The following is a 10,643-nucleotide window of genomic DNA, read 5'->3' as shown; positions in this document are numbered from 1 at the left end:
AGTGTGAAACTGGGTAGGTAACAGTCCAACACAGAGAGACAGGAGACAGACACTCACACTTATGATGAATTTAGTGTCACTTATTAACTGCATGTTTAAAATGAATGTTGAAATGTTTTTCAACAGAAAAAAAACGTTTGTTTATTGTTTATGCTTTAATTTACTTCATTTTTGGTAGCCGCTCACTATGGTACAGCCCATCACGTACACAATATGAACAAAAGCTGAATTGTTGTCCACTTGAAGTATATTGTCTTTACATTTCTCGGCTGAGCACGCAACAGCCAATTTCCAATTCTAATAAAGTCCAGTTCACACAGTTTACACCCTGCACCATTTGAATATCCGTTTTACAGTGACTGTATCTCATTGCGAAATTTAAACGTGTCTTAAATTGAATAACATCTTCCTGCTGCCTGCAAGAGTCCTGCATTCAGCTGCTCCCAGTCTGGCGCACAAAGCGAGAAAAGTGTGAGAATCGCTGTGTCACATTTGAATAAATTATTGGCTGTTCCTGCAAAAAAAAAAGAAAAAAAGAAAAGAAAAGTCAATTTTTGCAGAGGTCACATTGTGTCAATGTGGTCCATTTTTTCGCCTTTTATCTTTATCTGACACACACACACACACACACACACACACACACACACACACACACACACACACACGATCCAAGTTATGTATGGTGAGTGTCAGCTGTGGTATTTATTGTAATCCTGTCTATTGGAGGCTTATTGAATTTCTTTGCTGCTGCCTGATCCAAAATGCCTGTCTTGCCCCTTTTGCCCAAAAGGGAAGTTGAGTTTTGGGGGTTTAAGCTCTGGGTTTGGGGGATACTTTGAGTTCAAGGGTGTTCCCTGTGAAAGTGGAGCTCAAATCCAACAGCAGGCCAATTCGATGCAGGGAAAAAAGATGAGGTCATTTGTCTTGCAGCTACAGCATTGAATTCCGGCATACTCATGATGAGGTTTTCTGGGCTTCTCTGGGACAATCAGGATTTCCCCATTGTGCAGATTTGGTCTATCAGTTTCTACAAATAAAACTGATTACCTCTGGACTGGGGAGATTGCAGTCCAGAGGGGAGGAGGCAGGAAAACAGCCCAAAAGCATCTGTCCCGGTGATTAAGAGTCAAATCAAGTGCAAAACAAAAAGTTGTTTGTTTTTTCACCCCCCCGCCCCCCCAATACTCTGCAGCTGGAGTTTCAAGATCCGGATCACAAAGTGGATCGTGCTCAGGCATGAAGCTTTCCAGAGAGCCAGCAGAATTGATCGCAACGCGCAGCAGCGCTGTGGCGGACGAGCAGGACGCATGACGCAGGTGTGCGCAAAGGAAAAGTCTTCTGGACGGAGAGCTGCGCCTTGTTTTACCGGAATGACACATTTGTGAGAGCGAGCTGAGCGATGGGAACCGGTGGGGAAAAGTCCCGGTGTGGATTATTCTGAAAACGTCTGTGCTGTTTCCAATCCGATTCATGACTTTAAAAGTTGCCTGGTGAGGATGAAGGACTTTTTCCTCCTCCGCGTTTTTGTCTGGGCAGCGCTGCAGCGGTGCTACACGCAAATCACTGTACCTGCCACAGGTGAGTAAATGGAGAAGGCAATAAATAAGAAACACGGACACAACACTATAGTGTCAGTCGCTAGGAATTCAGATAAAGGAAACCATTTTTGGCCGCAAAGATAAATCTAAGTAATCAAGAACTAAAACCCAACTTCTTAACAAAATGACAAATACATTTTAAAAACGGTTCTTAATCGCTGTGTCTAAAAAGTATTCAAAGACTCGGCAAAGTGAGACGTGCAACTCGTGGTACGATCTGTCTGGATCATTTTCACATGCTTTGCGGTTTGAACAAGTTGTCACAAGGACAGTCGCTGCAGTTGATTTACAGCTCAACAGAGTTTTATTGCGTTTAATTCCATAGTGCATGGAGGGTGCGTCGTTTCGTGTTGTTGCAGTTTATGATCCTGTCAGTATAATTATCTGTAATAATGATAATGGATGTAAATCGTTACTGTTCTTTGTTACTATAAAACACACTGTTGGCAATCCCTGATGTTTTTGTTTCTCTTCACTGGGTAAAATCTTTATAGGATATTTTCACAATACTTTACAGGTTTCTGTTGCTTCATGGGCATCTAAACCCGTGATAAATATCTTTTCACCTCAATTGTTAGACATGATGATTTTTTAATGATCTGATGGCATGATATGATAAAGTGAAAACGCATATTTCCATGCATCATAATAGCGGTTATCAGGGCCATGGGTTCAAGTCAGGACAGGACCTTTATGTGTCAAGCTTGCGTGTTTTTTCTTGTGCATTAAAGTTCAAATGCAATTTCTACCCATCCATCCATCCAGGATACTCACTGGACAGGTCAGCAGTCCATTTCTAACTAACTAAACATGGTTACTTTATTAACCAAATGTAACCAGTTTAATCATCCAGGATATCATTTGCAGGAAATCGGTTAAAAATGAATTCCCCCATTTTACTTTTCTGCATTTGTGCTTATTATTTTTAACTGTGGAGGGTTTACAACTTATCCTGTCTACATAGTGAAGGAAGGTACTTAAACACATGACATAAATTGAGTTTGTATGTCAGAGTGCGTAATTAAAGTCTACACAGTTGAAAACAATAGATCCACAAGCAATAGTTTACATTGGCCTAAGAACTGTCAGAGGCACTCTCTTTATAAGTGAAAAACATACATTTCTGCAATGAGCCGCCCTCAGTGCAACGTTTATTATGGTCTGCAATACATCCTCACAAACGATGAAAGTTTGTGTTTTAATGATGACCAAATTATTTGAACTGTGTTTGTATTTCTCTTTTATTTATGTAATGTTCTTTAATTTTTTACTTGTCACTACTTTTGTATTTGAGATTACTTTATTGCTGCAGCTGCTTTGTTGTTGTTGTTGTTGTTGTTGTTGTTGTTGTTGTTTTGTTTTGTTTTGTGGGATAAAGGTCCATGCAGCTGTAACTTTGCTGGGAAGGTTCATGTTGTAGCCATGGAAACAAAGATTAGTCCATTAAAGGTCACAAGCTATAGTAAATATCACATTTGCCGATCCCAGGCGCTGAGGTTAATTCACTGGATTCTGGATTAAAATATTTTACTAACATGCTCAGGCCAACAAAGATGGTTTTCGACCAGATGTAAAGCTTTCAATCTTTTGCTGCTCTCTGTTCACTCATGGCCTCTCAAACCTGCACAGAGATCGCTGGCATTGGCCATGATAATAGCTAAGAGACAAATTTTGAGGGAATGAAGTCTGCCTTAGCGTCATGTGGATTACTGACATGCTTTCGGCAAATTGGGATGGAAAGACTGAATGCAAATGACTGGTCCTATTTAAAAAAAAAAAAAAAAAAAAACGTTTTTGGCAAACTGGGAACAATTCCTCGCCTTTCTAGATGAAGCAAAGAAGGACTGCAAATTCATTGACAATCATTTTTACTCCTTGTGTCTCAGATGAAATGTTAATAACAACCTGTTAGTGACATTTAAAGAGAAAGACACAGTTTGTTTTGACAGGACAGGGATTGTCTCTCTGCCTCTCAGCTGTTGGCACTTACTTTGCATTTACTGTCAAGCGATGAGTGCTACTAATCTTCTCTTCTAACGCTTGACAAGAAGGTTTAAGATGTTGCATCCAAACAATAGGAAAATGCTGGAGTGAATGACACACTCCGAGGAGCAGCTACTGGTGGTAAAATCTTATAAAAACGAAATATGAAGCTGGATATTTAACAGTACTTCAGTTACCTTTCCAAATAATGTCCCCCAGTGAGTTTTGTATCCCTACATTTTCGGACAGTCGAGGCTTTGTTCTCGGTGTCTTTGACGTAGAGGTTCAAAAGGCCAGACCTAATTAAAAGTAAATATTTTAACTTATCAGCATGTTAGCGATCCCGGAAAAAGCCCTCAATGGAATGAGTGGAATTTCTTTGAATTCTGTGTCTGTTTTCTGCTGGAAATCTGTACATGGTAGCGGCAGAGTAACTTGCAGTCTATGTGTAGAATATTTGAGATTATAGCCATAATGTTGGTGCACCTGCATCAGTGGATGGTGCATTTGTCAACCTCCCGGGAGTCATTAACATTCCTTTCATTCATCTGTCCTGTATTGCCCCCCAGGATACGACGAGGTAAAGCTTGAATCAAATCGAATGAAGGGTACCATGCTCAGATCTCTCACGCATTTACACATTCACACAATTTTCCTTTGAGGAATGCAAAGATAGAACAATCCCACTCATATACATCAATCTCCCTCTAATCGTTTTTCTCCTCTTTTTTTCTGCTCTGCCTGTCTGTGCCCTCTCCTCTGTCTTCATGTATTTTCACAGATGTTTCACTTTGTCGAAGCAGGGCCGAGGCCCCGTGGAGTCCACCCCTCTCCTAATCTCAATCAGTGTTTGCGTGCCTCCATTTTTAATTGTGCTTTTCCTCCCTCATTTCCTGCTCTCCTGTTTATTTCCCTGCTGTTTCATATCTACCCCCCCCCCCTCTCTGTCTGAGAGTAATATGCTAATGAACCATTGCTATAGTAGAATAATTACAATTTTTTTTTGGCGCTATATGTGAAAGACGGGCATGTGAGTGCTTTGGAAACCACACTAATGCCTTCCTGCGTAGCACACTAGCTTAATGTTTATATATCAGAGCCAATGTAGGTTTTCTAAGGATATTGTAGGTCAGTTTTTCATGATCTTCAGGTACAGATTTGCCAAACGTCCCACGCAGGGATCACAGGGGTTTCCAGGAGGAACAGATAGTAACTCACTGGTTTTATTGGAACTGAGCTGGATGGAACATGTAAGAAGGACTGATTGTTTCATTTCAGACATTTCCGGTGATCCAACTTTTTCATGACAAAACGGAGTATGATAGCTTCTTGGAACCGATGATTGGGGAGAAAGGGAGAGAAAAAAAAAACTAAACACTGTGCGTCCATTCTTTTAAGGGATCCCAAAGAAATAAGATCTGCTCCTCGTTTGTCATTGTTGTTTCTACTTCAATTTTTCGCTGATTTATTCAAAGTGTTTCATATGACAAATCGACTCCCATGACCCATCCTCCTGGTGCCGGGCTATCATAAATCCCCCGCTGCGTCGCCATTTAAAATAATCTCAGTGCAATATTTTCTGACACATGTTGATAAAGTAGGACCAGATTGGTGTCAGTTATGCACACGACAGCTCATATACCTGTTATTGCACGTCATCCTTGATATTAATACCTCCCCAAGGACAGTAACTGCACCCGGTGACAATAATAATAAGATCAGCCTTGCCAACGATACTTTGAATCATTGGAACTTTTTTTATATCACTGTGTTATTAATGTAGTCACGACGGGATGATTCATCGCTGCCAAACATTTGTAATATTTTTGAGATTGCGGCAGCTCCTTAGGATTCACCACACTTTATGAAAATCTCACCCTAAAAAAAATAGATCATTTAAAGCTTGCATAAATTCGATCACCAAAAGAGAGGATGGTAAAGCAACTCTGAACCCAAATTAATCGTGGATAGATTGTAGAACATGGCGTTAATGTGAAATTAGTTCTATACAGTCATTGATTACCTTTTCTCAGTTGATTGTAATGTTTTTATGTAATGAAAAAATATAGCTTGGTGATCCTTTTTTTTTTAAGTTCCAATATGTTTAAAACAATAAGCCTTCCTGAAAACTTTGTGTTCATTGTGAAAGTTTCATTTACATTTAGGTTAGCAAGGTTTCCACCAAGTAGTAAAGAGCCCATACAATAATATTTATGTGTGTCATTGTGAAACTTCAACAGAGTATTTCAATATCTTCAGGCCTGCAGTTTTGCTTTGCTCTTTTTGTAACTGGTTCCTTTATTCCGGTGGTTCACACTCAGACAGTTTGTAACTGGTGAAGTAATGTGACAAATAGTCACTTAACAACCAGATAGTTATGCCAGTACAGGGAATGATGATGCAATGAGCTTTTTACTTGTTACTCTTGCCAAACACAGCTCGGGGTCAAATTGTTTTAATCCTCTTGTTCACCAATCTTGAACTAACTGATGGCTGCATCGTGAACGACGTCAACAGTTCTCATCAGTTTGCAAATCTATTTCTCTCAAGAAAATGTGTCGTGTCAATTTCTACCAAGCTGCCAAAATGTTCTCTGACCTGTAGCTGAAAATGCCACACATTAATAATGATTGAATGACTCGGACTAAAATAATGTGTGTACACTGGCAGACCTCCAGTTAACTGACCTAATTTCTGCTTAGCTTAAGGAGTGAATAAGATATTAGACTTTGACAGCAACACTGCAATGACACAGCTCTGTGCCCATTATTAAGGCATCCTAATCCACCGGGGTAATGAGACGTGACTTTTCAGAGTCACAAGTATCCATTTATTTTAATTAACAAGTAAGTATTAAGTATTATCCAAATACCGTACTTAATCAATCAAGTAGCAGTGGCGCAATACTGGTAGCTAATGAAGGGCAAAATTACAACAACGAAAATAATGAATCAAAGAGTCTTGTTTTTCTGAATCACAGAAACAAACTTCAAATAGAAAGATTCTTTTTTTCCATATGTGCTGACTGTTTTGAATGACGTCCAGAAACTTTGTTTTTAATCACACAGCTAAGTGATTTGGACAAAAGTATCAGGTAGATTAATAGATGTAACCCGTAATCCCATTTATTTCTGCTGCATTTGTGATGATAAAAGTCAAGTATGAGAGACAAGAAAGCGGTATCACGCTGAAAAGAACAATGCTGAGACTCAAACTCTCACAATAAACGAATCACCAGCATCTGTTGTTGTTCTCAGGGCTGAGCGGCTGCGAAGGCGACATCCTCGTATTGCTCGACTCTTCGGGAAGCGTGGCGAACTACGAGTATTCACAACTGCTGCTCTTCACGGCAGAGCTGGTTCACCCTTTCTCGATTGGCCGTGGCCGCGTCAGGGTGGGGCTAATTCAGGTGGGCACAAACCCTCACCTGGAGTTTGGCCTGGACGTCCACGACAGCCAGGAGAGTCTGCAGAAGGCCATGCAGCGCGTCAGCCAGCTGCAGGGCGACACCAACACCAAGGCCGCGCTCGGGCTCGCCTGGGAGCTCCTCGTCAACAAGGAGCAGGTCCCAAAGGTGCTGCTGTGGCTGACGGACGGCGTGCAGCCCGGAGACGTCGACGAGCCCATGTCGGAGCTGAAGGAGCAGGGAGTGTCTGTCTTGGCTGTGTCCACAGTGCACGCCAACTATAAAGTGTTGCAGCGTGCAGTGACACCGCCTCTGGAGTCGCACCTGTACTCTGTGGACATAGATGACATCGACATCATCACGCACGACTTACGGGAGGCCATCATCAGTATGTGTGTGTTTCAAATTCCAGCATTATGAGTAGTCACGTTTAATTTTATGTTCTATAATTGACCCTTCTCTCCTTGTTTTGTTTTTTTTTCTTATGTAGAAATAATTTGCGCCGAGCTGCTGCGCGTGGTTCACCTGACTTCCCACAGTGCAGTGCTGCAGTGGCATCCTGTTGTGGACGCAGACAGCGGTTACTATGAATTTTGGTACAAACCGATAAGGACAACCAAGCCCGCGGTGAGACGCACTTTATCAGGCGACTCCAGAAAAACAGAGCTCACCAACCTGCAGCCTGACACCACCTACACAGCCTCCCTCCGTCCAGAGTCCAACCACGGCTTGTTCAACACACTCTCTGTAAATTTCACCACGCTTCCAGGTAACAAAAAAATTCAGGGTATTTCTCTTTTTATTACATTTGCTTTTAATTTTCTATCATGAAAGTGCCTGCTTTCCAGTGCTTAATCATTGTTCAGATGAGGTCAGTTTGATCGTCATCACATTTCAGATGTTCACAATTCTTGTAGGATAAAAATGACAAACCAGAGCACTCAGCAGGACGAGTGCTAATTGGGAGGATTGTTCAGTTTCTTCTTTATAAACCATAATCCTATTTACGAGCCATTTCCTGCCACGACAAGGCCGCCTGCTAATTTACAGTTTGCAATAACACAAACATTGATTCATACAACTGCATGGCAGTCAAAAGCTCTCTGCCTGTCTTCTGCCTGAACCACATTGAAGTATTATCCAATCTTCTGTACTGTATCGTACTTCCATAGTGAGGCAGTGGAGTGAATCATGGGAAAAATCTATATTTTATGTACTTTTTTCTGATTATATTGATCCGTTTATTAAATTAAATGATCAAATATAATAAAATTGAAAAGAAATTATGTTTTAAAATAGTCTGGCAAGACCGGCTTGAATACACTTTAAAGAGCCAGTCTGAGGTTCACAAGTTGTTGGGGTTTTTTTTGTTTCTGTTGTTAAAATCTCTTTTTTTTTAATCTCTTGTTTGTTATTTCTTCATGTTTAAGATTCTGCATTTTGGGGAAGTGACCATAATAAACTTGCATCGTCACTCTAGCTGTGGCTGTGTGTAATTGTAGGAAAGGGATAGTTTCATAAGTCCACTTTGATGAATAGAGATAAGATAAAAACATGTTCCACCATTTTTTTTTTGTCCTCTAATGGTTTGATTTTTTTTTTTTTTTTATATTTAACCATTTGAATATATATGCAAATGACATTATGTTAGAAGTTCAAAAGGTTTGATTCCACTTGTATTTCAAAGCTTGAGATATCACCCATTGGGACAAATCCAGACTTGAATTGTAGCTTAACTATAGAAAAATGTATAACTTTCTCTTTGAAATGTAATGCGGAGTTTGAGCACACTGGACATCGTGGACAGGTTTCCCTTCAATCAGAGTGTTTAAAGTATTATTAAATGTAAATGTAAGCACATTTCTCCCCCCCCCACACATCTCTGTGCTCCCGTCAGACGTTTTAAGCCCAGCAGAGGTCTCCGTGTCTGGATCGGGCCCCGGTCAGATCCGCGTGAGCTGGGGACCCCTGCAGCCGGCGCGGGTCAGGAAGTACATCGTGGAGTATGGAGCTATACCCAGCGGGCCCGTTGGCACTGTGACCTTACACAGCCGACAGTCCTCCGCCTTGCTGAGCGGCCTAGAGCCAGACACCGAGTACCTGGTGACCGTCAGCGCTCTGCACGCGGACGGAAAAGAAAGAGCCATGTCCGTGAGGGCGTGCACTCGGGAAGGTACGCCGTCTGACCGATCGCCCCGTGTCCCCGTCCACATTTTTCAGTTTGTGTCTTTGTTCTTTCGTTCCTTCCGGGTAATTCATTTGTGTCGGGTAAAAGCTGTGCACCGGCACCGTTTGTCTCTTTTTTATTGAAGGCTGACATTTAGCAGTCGTCACTTTGGAGAATTGTTGTGAATCATTACCACTTGTTGACGCAGTAGAATCTTCACTTAACTGGGCAGATTCAATTGTTTTCTCTTGTACTCATGTGGTGTTTTTTTTTTTTTTTTTTTCCTTTCCGGAACAGCTCTCCCTCCCTTGGCTGACCTTCAGTTGGCCCCCGCTGAGCAACAGGAGGTGCAAGTAACATGGGAAGCCAATCAGGACGGCTTGAAGGGCTTCTGGGTCACCTGGGAGAGGAGAAACTCCCGCAGCACCTCCTCAAACCCATCGACATCCTCCGTCTACCTTCCTCCCAGCACACGCTCAACGCGCCTCGCCCGCCTGGCGCCAAGCGGTCGAGTGTGCGTGTCGCCTATCTACAGCTCAGGGCGTGGCGATGGCTTATGCTGCACAGCTAACACTCTCAGAGGTTGATTGACATTATTGTTGTCAAGCAGTTGATTTACAAATGTCTACAGATACTCTCGCAGATGACAAGTTTACTTCTTTGACAGAAATGAGGCAGTGGGGTTAACAACCGGAGACTGTGACAAACAAGCAGTGACAATAAAATGGGAGAAAGCAAGCTTTATAAGTGCTGGACTATTGTTTTTTCAGTCAATTGAAAATTAGTCACAGTCCAAGAAAAGGTTTGATGATGTAACTCAATCCCTCCACAAATTTGTGTTGATAGAAATCTTTGGTTCTCTCCCCAAACAACCCCGTCACCCTCATTTCCCATGAAAACTACTTCATGGACAGATTTGAGCGTCCATACCACATAAGCAAAGATCACCTGACTCAACGTGTCCAACAGTTAAATGTGAGTCTTTCCTGTGTGGATTTAAGAGCTACGAAGATTTCCTCCCAATTGTTTTTCTTTGTTTCATTATCTTAGGTCATCAGTTGCGTGAACATTCACTGTGGAGCCGACAAATTAGTCTCATCTTAAAGATTGGGAGGCAGCCAGGGGTATTTATCGCTTGTTTCAGCAGCAGGGGGGGAAAACAGCAGGAGAGTGGAGCCAAAAACCTCTGCAGAGGTAAAAGTGACTGGTGCTTTTCACTCACAGAGTGAAACGAGTGGGAGGGAACGTGGACCTGACTTTAAATCTGCGGGAGCCTATTTTAGTCGCTGCTTCTGAAACGAATGGCCATGCTTTGAATTTAATGTAGGAATCATAATATAAAACATAAATAGCACTGGAGGACTATGGAAACAGTCGACTCATTACAAGATTATCCACCGTTCATCATCAGCCAGTCTGTGGGACGTTTGCATGTTTTCTCTGTATGTGGAAAGAAAACAGTCAGAAAACATGCACGTGAGCTTCGATT

At 41.8% G+C, this 10,643-nt stretch overlaps 1 protein-coding gene across 1 annotated transcript; it reads left to right on the top strand.

Moving 5' to 3' along the window:
• Window positions 1-1,496: 1,496 nt before the first annotated feature.
• LOC308129007 (von Willebrand factor A domain-containing protein 1-like) lies at window positions 1,497-9,741 on the top strand (the record flags this gene model as incomplete). Its single annotated transcript, XM_080494749.1, has 5 exons — window positions 1,497-1,578; window positions 6,839-7,375; window positions 7,478-7,756; window positions 8,885-9,160; window positions 9,452-9,741. 5 exons carry the CDS (start codon window positions 1,497-1,499, stop codon window positions 9,739-9,741), a joined length of 1,464 nt encoding a protein of 487 aa, XP_080350875.1.
• Window positions 9,742-10,643: the final 902 nt, after the last annotated feature.

The sequence above is a fragment of the Blennius ocellaris genome (assembly GCF_963422515.1).
Source record: "Blennius ocellaris genome assembly, chromosome: 4".
Lineage (NCBI taxonomy): Eukaryota > Metazoa > Chordata > Actinopteri > Blenniiformes > Blenniidae > Blennius > Blennius ocellaris.
The sequence above is the reverse complement of the archived record's forward strand: the minus strand, read 5'-3'. Positions and strand labels throughout refer to the sequence as shown.